Below are 21,961 nucleotides of genomic sequence, written 5' to 3'. Positions count from 1 at the left end.
GCCAAGACCTTGGCGGCACCAGCATCACGGTTTGAATTTTCCCTCTGCCCAATCCTCCCTCCACACTTCCTTTCACAGTAGTTGATACCTAATAAACATCTTAGACCCCAACCAACCTCCATCTGAGTGTCTACGGCCAAAGTACCCAAGAGTGTCAACTTTCACATTATAATACATCACAACAACATAAGAAAAGCGAAGAAAAATATATGTGTGAAACCACATAAGGAAAATCCTCACCAAATCCCTACAAACAAAATGCAAAACAGATTTTCTTCTACCCCACCCACCCCTCTGCTTTTCCAACCTTTCTTTAATAATACAGTTTCCTTTGGCCACACATATTATAGAAACCTTGGTAAAGGAGTAAGGCGTTATTTAACAAATCGGAGTAATACAATTAAGTTGGCTGGGAACCTACTGAAAATTGACAAGGCCTGTGAGCAATGTGATATTTCCCAAGAGTCACCAGTTTTGCTTTTTAACTTTATCTCATTATTGCAATTTTTTATTAAAGGAGATTTGCTGTATAATCTGGGTAAGATTTCAAGTATTTAGGTGATAGGAAATAGATGTTTTCAATCAAAATTTGCTGTGAAGCAAATTTCTTTTAAGTGAATCCCATTTTTAAATTAACTGCCATTGTAAAGTTGGAGATCAACTGTACAATAAAAAGATCACACCTGGGGGCTGGGCTTCCCTGGTGGCGCAGTGGTTGAAAGTCCGCCTGCCGATGCAGGGAACATGGGTTCGTGCCCCGGTCCCGGAGGATCCCACATGCCACGGAGCGGCTGGGCCCGTGAGCCATAGCCGCTGAGCCTGCGCATCCGGAGCCTGTGCTCCGCAACGGGAGAGACCACAACAGTGAGAGGTCCGCGTACCGCAAATAAATAAATAAATAAAATCTCACCTGGGAATGCAGGTTTTCTTTAAAACTAATATAATTAAAGGTATAAATAGCTTTGATAAAACAATGATTTAGGGATTCTATTCTCGTTGCCTCATCACACGTCTTCCTCTCTAGTCATCAAAGACGTTCATATTTAAAAATCCGTAGATACTCATCCATCCCTTTTGGTTGTCTTCTCTAAAACATTGTCATTCCCCTGACACTTCTCATACTTTTTTTCTTTACGCGGGCCTCTCACTGTTGCCTATCTCAGAGAATGGTACTACCCTCCATCCTGTACTAAAAAACCCAAACCAAACAGTCTTAGCTACATCTCCCTCCTTCACTGTCTCCCCACATCCAAATCCATCATCAAGTCCTGTTAGTTCTGCCTCCAAACTTTTTATGTGTCAAGATAAATTCTTCTTTTTATTTATCTTTTCAACCACTGAAATGTAAAAAGCAGTTTTAGCTCATGAGCTTTACAAAAACAGGTGGTGCACCAGATCTGAACTACAGGCTGTGGTTTGATGACCTGGGTCTTATAAGAAACAAACTGCACACCTTCCTAAGTTTGTATTACATGGTGTTTTAAGGGGTTCTCAAATATCTGGTTCTGTTTTACTTTGTGGGTTGTTACACATTAACACAACACACATACATACAGTCACCCCCTTTTTTCTGGTATACTACAATAACCAGTGAATTAACTTGTGCCACCAAGTTTTGGGGTTCCCCCCCATTTGGGGAGGGGGGCTCTGCTTAAAAGAATCTCTTCTCTGCCGTCTTGATTAAAATGAAGACTATCACAATGTGACAAAGCAAACTACTAAAACCAAACAAAGCTTTCCATGTACAAGTACTTATTTGTGTGAATCCAGATTTTTCTCTGAAATGTGCAACCTGAACAAAATACAGAAATAGATTTAAAGCTAAAGCCAGTATTGTTTTGCAACTGCTATGCAAAACACGTAATTTAAAACTAATGGCAAAAATAACAAAAGTAACGAACACTTACTGAGTCCTTACTATAGACCAGCCCGTTTGCTTTTTGAATTAACTTCTTGAGTAAATATTATATACATTTGAACTTGTGTAACAAAATTATAGTTTTTAAAAAGTCACATTTTTCTGTTTTCTATGTTGGCATCTTGTGTACAATTTGGTTTGGAAAAGGAGATCTATTTTGACTTTATTTTTCCTTTAATACACCACCTGCTTTGGCATTTTATTGCATATTCTTGTTACCACTTGCTACTTTGCTGTCTGTTTTATGTGAACCTTGCTTCACCCATCGGCAGGCTGTTAAGTATGCTCCTTGAGGTCAGGCATCAGGCCTTTTCTCCCACTCCTTACACGCAAAATATATATCCTACATACTCCCCTAAAACAGGGTTCAGCCCATAGCAGCCCTCCAAGAAATGGACTGCTGCTTATAAAAGTGAATTTTTAACTTAATCTGTGAGCTCCTTAAATCTCCATTTGCTTAAAATACATTTCAGTTAAATTGAGGTGCATGTAAGAGTTCTTGTAAATATTTAATAAACTCTAATCCTTATATTACATTGCAGATTAGAATAATATCTAGTAGCAAAATAAAAAATTTAGTTTTAGTAACAGTATAAAATAATCATGCTTTCTTTTGTTAATTCATGTGTCAAACTCCTCTGTCCAGAAAACACAACATCCCTCCTCTGTTTATATTCTGGCGTTATCTTTGGCATCTTCTAGGCTGAGAAAAATTGTGACTTCAGACATCAAGTATTTTTTAGTTCCATATATTACTTTACATACTAAAATTTATTTGAATGTGCCAACAAAAATTAACTAGTATCTTTGTTGAGATTAATGATCAGAGTATATCTCTACAAAGTCTCCAGTGTACATGTGGACCAGTCCATATCTGGACTTTTTCTAATGACCTGTCACACACCAAGGAAAGGTGAACACAATGACAGTAGCCAAATGACACCCAACACTCAGCCTTGAGAAACTAGAGGGTGAGGCTGGGGCTGTGTGTCTATATTTAAACAAATAAGAAATTTACAGGGAAATTTTTATAGGTCTCATTAAAGACTTTCCTGAAATGAGTACACAAATAGGTCTGTTAAATACCGGCGGGATGAATGTTTCCCAAAGGGAAGAGAAGGAAAATAAGCAGTAAGTACTGGATTTGTGCATACTGTTAAGATGTACTATATATTTCAGAGAATTTGGTTATTTTGTTTTGTTTTGAAGAAAGCAAGGACAATGAATTGAAGGGCCAATTACAGTATGCTCTCTTTAATCACCAAATTAAATAAACATATAATGAATCTGTGAGATAATTAGAGAATCAGCAATGGAGAGAAGAATAAAACATTTCTAAACCATTTACTCACATAAATAATAAAATATTCAGTTAAATTTTTAACCTTACACATACACAGACTTCTTTGCACCCCTTCACTCCCCTCTCTCCCTCCCTGCCCCAAAATACCATGCATCATACATTCTTCCAAGTATGTTTCTATGGAGAGACATAGAAATTCAGTTTTTATAATTTATTAAAATTGGTAAATATTTCCCTATTGAAAAAAATCCCCTTTTCTGTATTTTACATGCCATAATACACTCTTATGATAATAATCCCACTAAAAATCTTAATCTACTTTAAAAAGGTAAAATGCCCTAGCTTAGGGCAGAGAGTTTTCTCCCAGTGGAACTACAGCCCCCTTGAGTTTTATAAGAAAACTCAGTCCTGCAACACCTCCCCTCCCCCGCATCTTGTCAGTAATTTACTAAGGAAAAGCAAAACTTTTTAAGAAAGCAAAGTTGAATCCACTGATGTGGAGCATTAAAATGATTACCAAAGAAGATTTCCTTTGAATTTTTAATAAGAAACTCCACCTTGAAATGTATCCAAAAGCTAAAAAGGTAATTTACACTGCTAGATATTCCCTAAGGGTCACTAATGAAAAAACATTAAAGCATACAGTGCTGAGCATCTTAGCATCTCAGAAGAATTTTCTTTACTACCCATTCAGGTTCACAATCCTACTCTGACAGTTTCTAACGTCTTTCGATTTAGTAATTTCACTGCATTTATATTTGCAAAGATTATATGCAGACCTGAGTGAGAGTTAAATGGGTAGATCTAAGAGTAATGACAATAGAATAAGATTTAAAAATTTTAACTCAGTAGGGTGTCTATGTTTTATTCTAATGCCTAACTCTACTTCAAGATGCAAGTAAATGTAGGATAATGTGGAAAGAAACAAAGCATGATTTTTAAACATCAAAGCCATTAAGTACTTATTAGAAAGCCACAAATTCAGGTTGCCAGAGCCAGAACACACCTGCATGCACTATAATCCTTAATTTGAGATGTCCATATGTGAGATGTGCTCCTTTGTAGTTCCTCAATCACTCAAGATTCCAAAATAGCACCAAAAAGTCTATGGTTTAAACATCAAAATTTGTACTTGTACATAGTATGCTCTCTGAAGCTTACAAAGAGCCTTGGCCTCTTAAACTTAAAATGATTACTAGAGCACAGATATAAATGCAATCTGTGGCACTTAGCAGCATGTGCTACTTCAGTCATTATTCTGTGCAAATTATGCTCCCTGCGACCAGTTAGTTAATCAAGAAGCAAGGGCAAAACACGAGGGAAAAGCTCTTTTGCACAAGTTACAAAATCATCTTTCTGATAAAATGCATAAAATTAATTATATATCTCTGTATATCTTATATCCAGAAACTTGTTCAAACCCTGGTAAACTCGGCAGTTCTATAAGGGAGAGGCTACTATTATATGACCAAGTTTCCTTAATACAAATGCCAGTAGGACAAGTATATAACACTGTAAACAGTATGTGCCATTTGGAGAAAAAAATCCAGGAAACCTCTCCTTACTCACTCATTCTATTTCTCTCCTATATCTTTAAAGAATACCAAAACTATTTCTAAATTCCATTCTGTTCATTCACATGGACAATAAACATTTAGAAATTTCTCATTCAGGCATAAAAATGTGTCTGTGGTTAACTAACACAAACAAAAGCTGCCAATGTGCTCCTACTGTTTTATGGGAGAAAGGTCTTTTTGTAATTGAAAATATATTGCTTTCAAAATCTGTAAGGGCTCTCATATTCTGTTCTAAAAATGTTACTGTCTAAACCATTTCTGGGGACTAAGTATTACATGATTTACTCTGATTAGAAACCTTATGGAAGCTGAAACAAAAATAAAAATGATTTGAAAAGCCTAAATTTTGAAAGGCTCATATCAAAATTGATAGAAACTTAGCGTACCAACAAATAAACCGGTGAGTGACCTTCTATGAAAAATCAACTTAATATTTATCTTGGCATGCCTATTTCTTATGCATTTTATCAGAACACTTCAAAACTGGTAGGGAACCAATGCTACCAATCATCACACCAAGGGAAAAAAACTTGCTTCTCTGGGCAAATACGATAAGTGATATATTTAGCTTTTCCAATTTACATATAAGGAGTCCCTCTTAGAAAGCAAATGTGTCATTTATGACATTCATTTAAAAATCATAACATGTCATATGTTTACATTTGGGGGGCGGGAGGACATGTATTTTTCTTTCTATTAAGTATTTTACACGTGCTCAGAATCCGACTTCTGAAGATCTCTGAGCAACTTTTATAAATACCATCAGATGGCAAAGTTGTTCACCTACAACATGAAAATGAAGGAAGAACTGGGAACAGAAATCAGTGGGAACCTCAGATGCTTTCTCACTTGATATGTGGTATTTATTTAACTTTTACCATACTGTTAGGAAGAAGGAGAGGGGATGGTATTTATGCCCATTATGTGGGAAAACTCAAGCTACATAACATTTAAATAAATTATTTTAGTAAGCTATTAACAAAGAAATTGGAGAACAGAAGTCTCCTCCAGCTTTCACCCTGTACGCTACACAGAATAAATCGAGAAGCTATTCAAATTAACGAGATGAAATCTAACATCGAACTGATTTGATAATTTCCTGACAACTGAGGTCATTTTTCTGTTCAACAAATCTTAACATTTGTTATGTTAGGAACCTTTATGTACAATTTATCACTGTTAATATTAGGCCAGAGGTAATAAATGGCAAATGTAGTTACACTTTATTCACAGTAAGGGCTGATGTGATGATAAATTGCATCACTCATAGAGTTTTCACCTTTAAGTCAGATGCCAGAACAAAATGGCACAAATTCAATTTGTTTGAAAAGAACTAGGAATTTTATGAAGAGAACTGTCTTCTTAGAAATGAGAAAAAACGATAAATCAATTTCCTAGACAGGTAAAATCAATGCTGAACATGGACATGCTGTCTATGACAAAACATAACTTTTAAAAACATAGATGAAATTGTTGTTTAAAAGTTTAAAATTCTGAAGAGCTGAAAATGCTCTGGGTCTGTTTAAACAGTATGATTACCATACCAATCTAGTTATCTTCCTAGATATAGACTCAGTGTTTTAAAACGGTTATGCTTGTTAGCAATTTCATAAAGTTAAAGACTCCAGGAAACATGATCGATTACCGCAACACAAAATATTCTATGATTTTGTTTCTAAATGTTAGTTACCCTTTGCATATGTACAACAATTTATTTAGGCATGGAGAGCCCACATAGGAAGCACTAGCAAAATGATTTTTCAGCTCAGTAAGAAACCATTAATTCATTATCAGTAACACAGCTCCTGTGCAAATGGAAAATATGGTGTTTTTCAGACATGAGCAGGAACAGCTTTTAATTTAGACAGTTACTCACACAGGACAACCTTAGTGTTACAAGGCCCATTTTCTCCAGAATGTCTTTGGTGGCAGCTCAAAATTAACACCAAGTTTATGGACAAACTTCTGTCTCAAAAGACTATCAGAAACTGTGCTTATGCTACCCTGAAGGGAAAGAATGTGATAGAGAGCAAGGTAGAGCGGAGTAGGAGAAAGAGAAGGAGAACATAGTCCACATATTGGCCCAGATTCGGAAATCAGATTATCCAGGAGTAACCACTTGGAAGAATGAGTTTGACATCAAGCAGACAGACAACAATAGGTTCCCCTTATTTGGGGAGTTGGGCGGTGGGGGTGGGGTGGGGTGGGGTTCACGCAGCACCAACACTGTGCCTGGATGTCCAGTCAGCATGGAATGAAAAAGATCAGGAAGTAAGGAGCTGTCTGAACAACCAGGAGGCAGTGTGAAGTTCTGGGTTAGACAGGGCAGGCCCTACAACAAGGGCTGAAAGGCCGGCAGAAGCATGCCAAACCCAAGCGTCCTGCTCAGGTTTCCTGCTGGATGTTAAAGAGCCCTGTAGAATGTACAGGAGAAAGAAAGCCAACCTACAGTGTGTCAGTGATGAGGGAGTGGCATGGATTAAATGCTCCTCTATGGAATACTTAGCCAGTCCACTATTGGTCAAGCCAAATCAAGGTACATATATTATTTAGAAAAAACCCTACCCCTAGGAGAGTGAGTCACAGCTTTAAGATTTTAGTTTTTAACACACAGAACTAAGAAACTCATCTTTGCGTGAAGGGCTCTTTGTGACATTCTGATCCCAGGTTAAAGATTATATCTTCAGAGGTACCCTTCTTGACCACCCAACATCTCTCTCCATCACATTAAGTTACTCTAATTCTCCAAATACCACTTTATACTATCTGATAGGCTTTTTACTTGTTTATCTTCCCACAACCCCTAAAACGAAAGCTTCAGGAGAACAGGAAATCTGCCTATCTTACTGACCACTGGATCTACTAGACACTCCGTAAACTCCTAGTAGACTCTACATTAGAGTTTAGTTTTAAAAACTAAACTCTAATGTAGTTGATAAGTGGTCAAACTAAGCCAAACAAAAATGAAGCATAAAATAGTTTGTTATGTGATATGAATAGACATTGGCATACTTATCAGTTACTTTTGGTACATAGTACATCTTTCATCTTAACTGATAATCTGTAATCCAAAATTTTTCCATGTCTACAATGGTATGATAAGTCAAAACCACAAAAATGCAATCATTTTCTCAGTTACCTTATGGAGAGTAGGTTACGCCTGGTATGGGCTTACTGCTTATACTGCAATATATTAATGTTTTAGAAGAGTGTTCATCTGTGGATAATCTATATTAGAGACTAATTTAACAATCCTAATTATCTCAAAGATGCTAGCATTTTAGCTAATACACTATTCATAGCATGATTTTTTTTTTTTTTTTTTTTTTGCGGTACGTGGTCCTCTCACTGTTGTGGCCTCTCCCGCTGCGGAGCACAGGCTCCGGACGCGCAGGCTCAATGGCCATGGCTCACGGGCCCAGCTGCTCCACGGCATGTAGGATCTTCCCAGACCGGGGCACGAACCCGTGTCCCCAGCATCGGCAGGCGGACTTCCAACCACTGAGCCACCAGAGAAGCCCCTAGCATGATTTTTATATCCATATCCACCGCTAGCATCCTAAATGCAATCACTAAAGGAAAAATTAATTATTTACATGTCAGAATATTGTTTGCATATCATAAATCCTCGTAAAGTTTTTTAAGGTATCTTCAATTTCTAGATTTTCTTTAGCAAGAAAACAGTTCATTCAATGAAGCCATCATTTTGAGCAACCAGAAATTATTTTTTAACTTTTTATTATGAAAAATCTCAAATAAGTAAAAAAAAATAGAGGAAATGGTATAATGAACATTCATGTATGCACCCCACAGGTCAACGATGATCAACTCATGGCCAATCTTTTGTCATTTATGTGTTGACACTTCTCTCCATTCCCCTCCCCACTTTGAATTGCTTTCAGATAATCCCAGAATTTATGTTATTAAATTTGTATGTCAAAATATATTTCTAATAGATTATCAGATTTTAAATATTCACATAATGCAGGTTTTTCATGGGGTTTTTTGGGTGTCATTCTTCTATTTTATTTTATTTAAAAAATTTTTTAAACTTTTTATTTTATATTGGAGTACAGTTGATTAACAATGTTGTGTTAGTTTCAGGTGTACAGCAAAGTGATTCAGTTATACATATACATGTATCTATTCTTTTTCAAATTCTTTTCATGGTTTTATTAACCTGTTTATACTTTATTAGGAGCCTGTTGGGTTTTTTTTAACATCTTTATTGGAGTATAATTGCTTTACAATGGTGTGTTAGTTTCTGCTTTATAACAAAGTGAATCAACTATACATATACATATATCCCCATATCTCTTCCCTCTTGCATCTCCCTCCCATCCTCCCTATCCCACCCCTCTAGGTGGTCACAGAGCACTGAGCTGATCTCCCTGTGCTATGCGGCTGCTTCCCACTAGCTATCTATTTTACATTTGGTAGTGTATGTATGTCCATGCCACTCTTTCACTTCGTCCCAGCTTACCCTTCCCCCTCCCCGTGTCCTCAAGTCCATTCTCTATGTCTGTGTCTTTATTCCTGTCCTGCCCCTAGGTTCTTCAGAACATTTTTTTTTTATATAGATTCCATATATGTGTTAGCATACTGTATCTGTTTTTCTCTTTCTGACTTACTTCACTCTGTATGACAGACTCTAGGTCCATCCACCTAGGAGCCTGGTTGTATTATACAAAACTAAAATATGCTTTAAAAGGACACTTAGGAGGCTCTTCTTGATAATTTATAATATCAACAGTAGTTTCAACACAGCTAAAGTAAGTTTTTATTCCTGGCTTCTTCAGGTACCTTCTGGCAGGCTCTGATTACCAAATTTTTATTCTGTTATTAAGAATAAAAATTAGAAATGAAAGGCAAGTTATAATGTCATAGCTTTAATCAATCACTAGAGCTTAATTTTTCCTCCTTTCTTTGCTTTCAAGGTGAAAATATTCATAAGAAGATCAATTCATTCTTGGAATTTAGATGTACTATGACAAATTTAGACATCTCACTACAAATACAGATGGAGCTGTAAACATAAAAGAACAGAACATCAGAATTCCATAGCAAAAATCTGTGGTAAATTACCACAGATTTCAGAAGGAAGACATTTTGGAAGGAGAGAAAACACTGAATGTCTACACTGCTCTCTAGCTTAAAGAATTTGTTCTCCAGGTCTTTGATGTGAATTTCGGAGAGCTACCAAATAAAGGGGTAAGGCTATGTCATTTTTACATCAGCCACTTGTTTCTGGGCATGCTAGGAGGAGAGGCATTCAAGAACCTCTTCAGAACTTTGCTTTCAAAGTTTAATTATGAATGGAATAGCATACCAGGAAGACAGAGAAATTCAATGAGTGTACATAGACCTCTGTCCACAGGCCAAGATTTTATTTCCAAAAGGACACAGGGCCTTCTCATTGAACAATGCCATGGTTAGCTCATCATACCGACACAGGGCTTGTGCCAGGACATATAAGGCTTTCGATGTTCCACTATTCATTACTCCCTGATGCTTGCCAAGGACCAGACTGAGCCCATTCAGTATAAACTTAGTGCTGGGCCCAATCAAAGGACTTCAAGGAAAACATGAACAAGTGTTTTGTATGCAGAATCCAGCCGCTGGCAGTGTCTATTAACGTAACACTGTTCCCAGCTAATTCTCATTTAAAAAATGGCTTTTGAACTAAATTGAGTTACCTCTCTGCTGTATTTTAACATTAACTGACACAAAAAGAAGAAAATGGTTATAATTATTCATTTTAAAATGTACTTCGTGATAGTAATTTTCCAAGCAATCTTCTCCCACGCTTTAAAATGGCACATGGGCAGGGAAACTGGACAAGTACCAACTTTGAATCATCATCTATTGCTTTTATTTTAATTAACAAAAAATTTTCAAAACCACTAAAAATATAGAATTGAATGTACAAAGGGGAGAAATGGTAAGGATATACTTTGCAAAAATTTCAAAATAGACATCACAGAGGCGAAAAACCCTTGAGAAAATGGTGACAGAGACCCACGTGAATGGGTTCACCAGTTCCCAGGGCATGCGCACTCCAGGGCTGGGGCGCTCATTCAATGTGGAATGTGGGCGGCTGTGGCTCAAGTGAGATGAGTTCAACCAGTCTTGGCAGCTTATCCTCAAGGAATGAGGATTAAATACAACTTGCTTCCCTCAATCCCCAGAATGGGTGGCCATTACAAGCTACAGGGTTTCTGTCTCCAAAGAGCGAGATTCATGCAAATGAAATATGGAGAGATAGAGGGGGCATCAGAGAAGCTGATCCCCCCCAAAACAGACTCCTAAGTGGCATTGTATCGATACTATTTTTAAATACTAAAATTTTTAGTGCCAAATCGGTCTCAAATTAGGAAAATAATTTATTACAAGTTTTAATTTCCATTTGGTAGCTTTATTTCCAGCCAAGTTTTTAGAACTGAGGAACAAAAATCAAGAGTGTGGTGATTAAAGACATGGAATGTTGAATCAGACAGAGCTGAGTTCTAATCCTGATTTCACCACTAACTGGGATCTTGGCAAACTATTTAATCTCTCTTAGTCACAGATTCCTTATTTGTAAAATGGAAATAATGCCTACATATTTGCTTTGAATTTGGAGTGTGTGTGGTGATGGGATATCTTTCCCATCACCATCTTTCAGCTTAGTCCACCCTGTTGATCAGAAACACTAGAGTCCAAAGCTACTGTCTTACTGCTGGCCCTCATTATGGTTTTTTTTTTTTTTTTTTTTTTTTGGTACATGGGCCTCTCACTGTTGTGGCCTCTCCCGTTGCGGAGCACAGGCTCTGGACGCGCAGGCTCAGCGGCCATGGCTCACGGGCCCAGCTGCTCCGCGGCATGTGGGATCTTCCCGGACCGGAGCACGAACCCGCGTCCCCTGCATCGGCAGGCGGACTCTCAACTACTGCGCCACCAGGGAAGCCCCCTCATTATGGTTTTGCTCTTGTCTATGTTCACCACTGTACTTATGGTACCAACAACAAAAAACACAAGACAAAAAGCCTACATAGGAAGAAACTTCTGCAAACACAGCACAGTGTGTTGTAATTTCCCCCATGTATCAGTAATGCTTGACTGTCTAAAGAATTCCTGGCAGAAGAAATATTTAAATCATATCATTTATAAGACTGGAACTCTTATGACAAAGCAGTTTTCTCATGATTTTTTCCTGCTAATAACATTTACTATTCTAAACACTGTAAAGTCAGAGTCGAGAGACTAAAAGAATGTTGGCTAGTAGGAAAAGGTAAATATGTGATAAATACCACAAAGAAGCCAATCAGAGGGGAAGAAAGGATATTTGCCATCAGAATTACTGGGTACTTTGCAAATACGCGTAACACCTTGTGAAAGTGTGGAACTACTTATTTTTTCTGTCTTTAAAGGTTTTATTTTATGTGAGCCAGTTAATCTGTCCTTACTCTGCTTAAAATCATCAGCTGTGAATTCACTTGGATAGAATTTAGAAAGCAATCAGAGCAAAAAAGACCCATTTCATCAGCTTTATACAGTTATGCAGAAGGTAACCTGTATTCAGTAATTCAATTTCTAAAACTTCAGAAAACTTCCTGCAACTTACGATTTTTAAGCTGCAGCCATTTTGCTTTCAAGGGGCATAAAGAACTTTCAAATTCAAACAGCGTTCCTTAGAAAAATGCACAAGGCAGGGCATTGCCTCTGCTTCAAAAACTGTACATTTGTTGTTTTTGTCATTGTTGTTTAAATGATCATTTGATCAGTTTGGATCCTATCATCTAATATTTTCAACATAAACTTGCAGTATAAAACACTAGTAATCTAATTTAAGAAAAAATAAAATACAGCATTGGTCAGCAGAGGTTTGTGAGCACTAAAAGTAAAGAAAATGTGTGAGAAGGTTAATTTTGAGCTTCTATGTCATGTCATATATCTTACCAGGAAATCTCACACTCTTGTAGTAAAACTTTTTATTTTTCAAGTGTTTCAGGGAAAATAAGATATTTTCTCTTTCATTTACCACAATGCTTACATCTCCTTCACTTTGATGGAAGAGATATTTTGGAAGCTAGTAGGTCTCTTATTTTATAGTTAAAAGGATAATAGGTCTCTTCTGCAGTTTTGTATTGACTCTATTTAGTTTACTTCTCAAAAAGTTTCCCTTAATTCACCCTTTTTCTACAGTTCACAACCAAGTTGCTCTGATGCTTTTTATTGATTTTTCCTTTATTCCCCTCAAGTTGCCATCCTCTTCTTGCTTCCACGGAGCAAACTGTGCCAGACACTATGTCTTATGCTGGACATTCTCAAATTTCCTTCATCAATTCTATTCTCTCCCTCAGCCAAATATTAATTTTACACATAATTACATTTCTAAATATTATTTTCATTAGAAAGGTTACCTACAATAAGAATAAAGAAATTAATCAATCCTCTAAGGCTTCTCCTGAATTTATAGAGGATCACACTAAGATATAGGCTCAAAATGTACAGTTCAACCAACTATACTTATTGTCTCCTACAGGACATACCTCTGTGCATCCCTGATGACGAAGAACAAAAGCTTAAGATATAGCCTCTGTCCCCCGAGAAGCTTCTTACTTTAGTTGAGTAAGACTAACACATATGAAAATGTTAAAAACAGATACGAAGAGTAAAAGATTCATTCACTGAATGTAAAACATTTTTCAGAGTTTTGGGACAAAGCAAGTGGCACAAAACAACATGTATAGGATGGTCCTATTTCTATTAAAATATATTAAAAATGACTAGAAAGATACAGAGAACTCTGGGGAATAGAAAGAATTTTACCTTTTTCTTCACACAGTTTGGATATGCTTTTTTTTAAAAGTATAAATTGCTTAGGTATGAATTAACAAAGAACTAACAATAAATAAAATGGATTCAGATGGGTGAAGGCTTCTTGGAAAAGGCAGAAAGAACTGGTGTGAACCTTGAAAAACAGGCAGAGAAAGCACACAGCACTGTGGAAGAAAAGTTTTTAGCACTTAGAAAAGATGTAATTTGGCTTCAGGAGATGATTCTGGTAAAGCTGTAGTAGAAAAGCCTGGCTGTTGTAAACTGGTGAAGGCTTTGACGTAATGTAGTTATTAAGCCATTAGAACTTGCATATGTTTCTCAAAGTTGCTTGTAACTATAAAAAAGGTAAAGGATAAAACACAGCTTTCTCTGGGTACATACCCAAGTTACAAACACAGATAGGAAAAATGTGGGAAAAAATTTTAAATGCTAGAAAAGAAAGAGAGCTACATTTAACTCTTAACAATCTGTTTATGTAGCTTCATTTCTTATCCTAGACAACTTGTAAGATTCTTCCCAAAAGGAATAGGACAGAAGAGCTCTGCTTTCAACATTTTTGCTGATATAACTATTCTAAAGTTAACTAACAATTATAAAAACAAGAAAGAAACATAAAGCTTTTGTAGAGTTTATATTCTATTAGAAAAAAGGTCATTAAAGCAAAAAACTTAGTATCTCTCCCTATTTATTTACTTACGAATATGCAACAAAAAGAGAATAAAAGTGACGGTGACAGAGAAGGAACAGGAAGAAGTCTGATGCTTTACAATTTGCAAATTAATTTTACATATTATTTTATTGGACAACTGCCAGAAAGTGAGGGATTAATCCTATTTGAAATGGTGGAAAACTGAGGCTCACAGAGGTGGAGTGATTGATTTACTCAAGGTCACTCAAGCAGTAAGTAAGAAGCTGGGCCTGAAAGCCAATTCTTCTAAGTTGAGGGCTCTTTCTACTACACCACTTCGACCAACGCCACCACAGTATGCACCAGGGGGAAACTGAGACTGCAGAATAACAAAGCAGGACAGGATTCTACTTCTTGTAAATATGAAAATAAAATACAACTTAAAAGACATTAACAGGTGTTGACAAAAATGTGGAGAAACTGGAGGCCTCATACACTGCTGGTGGGACTATCAAATGGTACAGCCACTTTGGAAAAGAGTCTAGAGTTCCTCAAAATATTATACCTAAAGTTACCATATGACCCAGCCATTCCACTTCCAGATAGACAAACAGGTAAATAGATACATGGAGAGAAAGAAAAGGGATATATATGTAACCTCCAAGGGAAGTGAAAACATATGCCCACATAACAACTTGTACACAAATGTTCATGACAGCATTATTCATGTTAGCCAAGAAGTAGAAGCAACTCAAATGTCCATCAACTAATAAATGGATAGACAAAATGTGGTATATATCTATTCAATGGAATATTATTTGGCAATAAAAAGGAATGAAGTACAAATAAATGCTACAACATGGAAGAAAACTGAAAATATTGTTTTAAATGAAAGACACAAAAAGGCACATATATACTATCCCACTGATATGAAATGTCCAGCATAGGCAAATCTGTAGACAGAAAGTAGACTGGTGGTTGCCAGGGGCTGGGGAAGGGGGTAATTGGAAGTGACTGCTATTGGTTACTTTCTGGGCTAATGAAAATATGCAATAATTAGATTGTGGTGATGGTTGTACAATTCTATGAATACAGTAAATACCACCTGAAGATGGTGAATTTCATGGTATGTGACATATATCTCAACAAAGCTGCTATTTTTAAAGGAGGTGAAAAAATGGAGAGAAATAGAGAAATTTAAAAATAGAAAATAATTACAAAAATAACTTATAGAGAATTTCTTTCCTAACAACCTCTGAATTTTAAACACAACTCTGAAAAGTATATTATTTGGTATCTTTTGTTAATTAAGTGAGATAAAGAAAGTTTTAAAACTACAATTAGGCATTGTTTTATAATTCAGTTTCTTCTGCAGCTTCAAAACGTCATTTCACTAGGCTCCTTTAAAACTTCATTCTTTTAAGACTCCACAAGTCTTAAAGACATGAGAAATTAAAAGGTGAATTACGGAATTCAAACTGTGTTTATGAAATCCTTCATTTGAATGGAATATGTAGAGAGATAAGGCAAAAGGTATTTTTAAAGGGACAGATGACACATACATAAGTAAATACACCTCTCAGGAGTCATAAGGACTTTGACAGGTCAGGATGGGCACCCGTTTCCTTAGGGTTGACTCATGTAAGTCCATCCCACGTCTTCTTTCTTGATCATCTCTCTCTGACATCATGTATCCTTCTAACGGATGTTTGCCAAAAACCACTCTTAGTTTGATTCTGTTTTTATTGAAATTGAATTAATTCTATCCTAGGCAAAAAATTTTTTCTTAGCCTTTATTTTTCTTTGTTTTTCTAAAACTTGAAAATTTATACTATGAAATGTAAATAGCATTGTCCTGTTTCATTTGATTCAACACATGTGCTTACTCTTCATGAGATGTATGGTGCAGAGTTAAGAGCGGAACAGCGGAGCCAGACTTCCCGAGTTCTAATCTTGGCTCTGCAATTTATTAGCTATAGTTCTATGAACCCAAAGTAAGTCACTTAACCTCTCTGGGGTCAGGTTCCTCATCTTAAAATAGGAAAATAATCATAACTTCCTTGCAAGCTTGTGTGAGGGTTATATGAGTTAACATATGTAAAGCACTTTGATCAGTGCTGTGTACATAATACAACATTAAGCACAGCCTAAGTGTTAGCTAATTCCTTAGTAATGAAAACAAGGACCATCTGAGTGCCTTCCTTTATTTGCAGCTTGCATTACGGTCAGCCTTAACCCATCTGGGCTTCCAGGCTCAGAGCACAGCACAAGGAGCAGGACTGCTGCCTCTGTTCCCTAGCCTGCCGCTCCACGGAAAACACCCTGTGAGTCCATATCAGAGAGACGAAGGGGTGTTGGGACCATCACTCCTGAGAGATAATAATACGCACCAAAGATAATCCTGCCCATAAATGAGTTATTTCAATTCCCAATGTTCCTTTTTACTATCTACTATTGCCTCCATTTTCTATCCTGTTCCTGATTTATAAGAGCCCTTTCTAAGTATTTCTTTCTCCCTCTAAAATTACACACGGCTGTCAGGCATTCATTGCTGTACTACTTAAGAAAGGTCACTTGGAACGGAAAGGAGGACTCAATCTTAAAGAAAATGACCTAGAATCTTGAGTATGTTCTTCCAAAAAAATGCAATGAAAATTTTTGTAGTCCTTATGGTGATAAAATAATAATATGTGTTCATTATATGCATAATGCTGATATCCAGATTACTGCCCCCTTGCCTGCATATAGGATGGTCTTAGTTTTCTAAATAGAAAGAAATGGAAAAAACAAAGGGCTAGAAAAAGAATTTAACATTTTTTTTCAGACCTGGTCCAGGTTCTGAAACAGAACAAGCTTTGCAAAAGTACTCAACACCTTGGAACCCCATTCCTTAGCTGCCGTTTAGTGCAGCAACATGGGGTTATATGTGGACCAAGACAGATCATCGAGGGAGGACATTCTCTGCTCTTCTTTTTAGTTCCTGCATATAATCCAGCAGCAAATGCTTTTAGCTCTAGCTTTAAACTATATACTAATCTCCACTTCTATCATGCAGGTCCACACCACAATCATGTCTTACTTAAGCTGTTATAATACGGCTCAACTGATTTCTCTGCTTCCATCCTTTCCCTGGTACTGTCTATTCACTACTCAACAGGTAGCATGATCATTTTTAAATGAGATCATGTCATTCTCTCACTCAAAACCTTCCAATAGCTTTTCACCATATGTAAAAATCCAGACCCCTTCACATGACCTACAAGGCTCCACATAATCTGCCTGCTGTCATGCACTCTGACCTTATTTTCCTATCCCTCCTTCCTTCACTGACTTTTGCTCTGGCCATACTGCCCTCCTTTCTGTTTCTCAAACACACCAATGTGGTTCTGCTTCAAGGACTTTGTACTTGCTATTTCCTCAGTGATTTACACAGCTCACTCCTTGACTTCACTCAAGTCTCTGCTCTAGTGCCAGCTCTTCCATGAGGCAGACCCTCACTAAGCTGTAGAAAACTGCAAACTATAATCCCCAGGCACATATCCTACTCCCTACACCCACTTAAGCTGTTATACTTTTCTTACCACTATCTGAAGAATATTTTCACTTGTTCATTATCCATCCCTCCTACTGGAATGTAACTCCCCGAAGGCAGGGTCTATTTTGTTCACTGCTGTAACTCCAGTGCCAAGAATAGAGATCAGCAAGTATTCGTTGAATAAATAATCAGGTGAACCTCAATGAAAGTGCTTAGAAAACTATGAAATATCATGAGCTCTTTGGATACAGGAATCACCTTCGTACCCTTAGGGCTGAGCACCTAGTAAGTTTGAAGAATGAATTCATGAACAAATGTACCAAGTTAAGTTTGAAGGATGGATAGATGGATTCCTGAATGAATGAAGTTGCTGTGTTTAAGGATAATCAGGTTAGGCTAGGTCTATATACCTGAATAAAGTAATGAGTAACTATTATTAAACATTTTTAAAATTTCCTTTGGCTTTTCTATCGTAAAACATTTTTTTGTTAACCCTCTCCTTTTTTTTTAGCACTAAGTAGAACACCCCTTAGATATCCTGGTTTGTGTTCTTACCTAAAACAAGACAAACTGGGGGAAAGCATCCCATTAAATCATGTTCCCTAGTAGGCCAAAAGATTCATACCCTTGGACAAAGACCTACTGCGAAAGTAAAAAGGTAGAGTAGGCAGGGAAATACCTGGGCTTTGCAAAAGGAAAGACAAGGAGTGATGGAGAGAATGGAATACTGGCCACTGCTCCCCTCCCAGGATTCCCAAACATGGTCCTATGAGCTTTCATTATTTTATTGCATATGCTTAATATAAACAATGTATAGCAATACAAGAGCAATACATGATTAAGATGTTTTGTGATCTTTTTTGATAGTAATACTACATTTTATTTGAATCACTTTTCACACATCAAATAACATCAAGTCCAACTTTTCACACATCAAATACATCAAGTCCAAAGAAGGTGAGGGGGGGGAATGGGCAGAGGTGGGAGGTAGAATATATCCACTCTGCTAAAATCAGAGAAAGAATTTCTTTTCTTTATAATGTCTGTCATTAGAAGTCTATCATATAACAAGAGTCAAACGCCTTTATTCTCGTCTAGCTTAAGGGTCAATAAAGTGACCACAGTTTATCGACACTAAGGTGTGGTTGTTGTTCCTCACCCGAGTCCTGGATAGGACGGGTGCACCCTAGCTCGCTCTGGCTCTTGGACCAGAGCTAGGCAAAGCTCTCAGTGCTCTGTCAGCCTTCGTCTTCACTCATCTGCTTTAAACTGTGTATAAGAAAACCCACTGGATTCAAGAACACCCGAGCAGAACCTGAAGCATAATTCTGAATTAATCTCTTTTTAAGATCCTCTCTTCAAGTTTAATTTGAAACAAATTCTTCAGTAATGCAAGCTATTTATTTATAATAACACTTGAAACTGACTAAAATATGTACTTCCAAATATAGAATTTCTCATATTTCTTACCTGGATATTAATAGATATAATTACAGTGCATTATAGCTATACCATTCAAAAAAGACAAAGAAACGAATTAATACATGTATCATAAACAAACTTGCCAGTTGACTGTGGAATTAGATTTTAATTAATGGGCCCTTTCTCAAGTTTGTAAATAAAGTTTACTGCTTGAAAGCAGTTTCCTATTTAGAGGAAAATAAGGCTTTTAAATGATTTCAATTTTCAAATGCTGAGTAATGTCGAATTTTTTCAAAGTATTCTTTATTTTAATACTTAAGAATTTGTTATTTTTGATGAGAATCATCATTTGTCAATCCTACTGCAGTATGCTTTCTTTCCTGGTAGTATATTGGCATGCTTTAAAAAAAAAAAAAAATAGCAGATTTGTGCCTGAAAAACATCACACTATCATTTGCTGTACCTTATTTTTTTTAAGGAGAAGAAGCCCCACACACCTAATTAGGATGGCATTTTATGTGCTTCCTTGTTTCTAATTAGTGGTTCAAATAAAATATCCTAATATGAGTAGTTATTAAACCTGGGTTCTAAGTCTCCTTCTTCCTCTTGCCAATACACTGAAGAGTTCATATTACCAGCACCAAGTCTCCTTCATCAGGCCAATGGCAACAAGAAATCTTCAACAAGTGTTGGCCTGACCCCTTTTCTTTCTCTACAGATCCAGCTGAACATCAAAAACTGCTTGAAATTCAGTAATCACATTTCTCACTGTTCCAGAATGACCTATTTCGCACTAGAATGAACCAGTGAATTCATACATATAAATAACTATCTGCAGACGCTGCTTTTAAAAATATGAACAGGAATGAGCAAAAAAAAAAAGGAGTGGGGAGCTGTAGTTAAAAATGAAGATTTGATTGAATTGGTATTCTTCAACTGTCTGATATGACAATTAAAAACAAAGCAGATCTACATAACTTAGCTATCAATGTTACATTTAAAGTCTTAGAAATTGTCAAAAATAATATTCATGAGAGTACAAGCTAAATTAACTTTTTCTTAAAACATATATCATCATATTTTTCTTGTGTATTTATTTAAGCTATCTTTTCTAGATACCTAAGAAAAAATATGTTAACATACTTCTAAGCAGACTATGTCTATAAATTAGTTGCAATATTCTTCATCCATAAGCATTTATTGAACACTATTGTGCACAAGATCTAATGATATGCTACATCCTGCAAACACAGTGTTCTAAGACCTTCTGATCTCTCAGAAAGATCCTTCCCATTTTTATAATCTTTCAGTCAGTGTATAAAATTGTACATTCCAGCTTTTCCCACTAGAATATGGGATCATGCTTTATTCATTTCTATATTCCCAGTGACTAACAAAATCCTATCGCATAATGAAGTTTCAATGAATATTTGCCAAATGGATCGATTACTTAGTTCCAGTCCTTGAGAAGCTTACGGAAGTCCAGGCAGTGGCCACACAGAACCCACTACATTGCTCACATTAGAGCTCTGTGTCGTAAACCTACGGCCCTATGGCATACCCTGAACTGACCAAAAGATTCCAACTTCAGCCTCTGATTAAATGACCAAGAATCTTAATTAAATCAAGAGTTAAAGATTTTTTAATATGAAACAACAAAATTTTGGTGGATCCTGGAAATTCTGCTTCCAGCCATGATGAGAACAGGAACCAGATTTTCCCTCCTACCTCAGAAAATCACTAAGCTAGACAACATATTAAAAAACTGGTATTCAGACACTGACAACAGGCAATGCAGGACAGTGATCTCTGACAGCAAGGAAACAAACAAGTGAGCCCTACACATCAAACACTCACTGCTTAGAGCGCTTCCAGATCACGGCATGGGAAAGGAGACCCCAAACAGAGCACAACAGTCTTGCTTAGTTCAAGAGACAGAGTTCAGAGTTCTAGAACACCAAGGTGGCTAGAATCTGCTGCATAGAGAACCAGAAAGGAGGGAGCTACACAGAAAGAGCAAGTGAGTGAGCTGTGCAGATACGCACAGGAGTCCAGTAGAGTCTTGGGCTGAATACTGGTCTGGTTCTACATAAAAGAAAACTGAGACTAGAGAAAGAATCATCATTCAGGACTAAGTGGAACAACGTCTGGAGCTCACAAAGGCCTGGAAATACCTTGATTTCCATGAGCCAGGATACAAAGACCTGCTAATCCACAGGGCATCAACTCAAGGCCTCAGAAGGACAATGCCCCACTAGTGTGGCCAAATTAGCCCTCAACTAAAAGTTGTTCCGGATCCACCTAACAAAGCTTAAAAGCAAGCCTTAGATGATCAAACTGTGTCCAAGTAACTTAACTGCATCCCAGAACAAAGTCCAGAAATATTTAAAGGAATATAAAAACAATCAGCACCCAACAACCTAATATTCACAATGTCTGGTATCCAATCAAAGTGAACAGTCATGAAAAGGAGGAGGAAAATATATCCCACAATAAGGAGAAAAATCAATCAATAAAAATAGATAAAGAAATGGCACAGGGCTTCCCTGGTGGCGCAGTGGTTGAGAGTCCGCCTGCCGATGCAGGGGACACAGGTTCGTGCCCCGGTCCAGGAAGATCCCACATGCCGCGGAGCGTCTGGGCCCGTGAGCCATGGCCGCTGAGCCTGCGCGTCTGGAGCCTGTGCTCCACAACCGGAGAGGCCACAACAGTGAGAGGCCCGCGTACCGGGAAAAAAAAAAAAAAAAAAAAAAAAAAA

The 21,961-nt window shown here is 37.0% G+C and overlaps 1 protein-coding gene across 6 annotated transcripts in view; it reads right to left on the bottom strand.

Annotated features, from left to right (window-relative positions):
* The window catches only part of FBXL17 (F-box and leucine rich repeat protein 17), a 475,832-nt gene that overhangs the window by 208,075 nt on the left and 245,796 nt on the right, over positions 1-21,961 (bottom strand). Inside the window, exon 7 of one of the 6 annotated variants that reach the window (XM_027100375.1) lies at positions 8,269-8,370. The exons of the other annotated variants lie outside the window; for them this stretch is intronic. Coding sequence (XP_026956176.1) covers positions 8,358-8,370 — 13 coding nt within the window. The 3' untranslated portion in view covers positions 8,269-8,357. Of the gene's footprint in view, positions 1-8,268; positions 8,371-21,961 lie in introns of those variants that run through there. 6 annotated transcript variants of the gene reach the window in all.

Source organism: Aethalodelphis obliquidens, unplaced genomic scaffold (genome assembly GCF_003676395.1).
Source record: "Aethalodelphis obliquidens isolate GAN/ISIS:26980383/991018 unplaced genomic scaffold, ASM367639v1 scaffold4, whole genome shotgun sequence".
NCBI lineage: Eukaryota > Metazoa > Chordata > Mammalia > Artiodactyla > Delphinidae > Aethalodelphis > Aethalodelphis obliquidens.
Note: the sequence above shows the minus strand (reverse complement) of the source record. Positions and strands in the feature narration are given on the sequence as shown.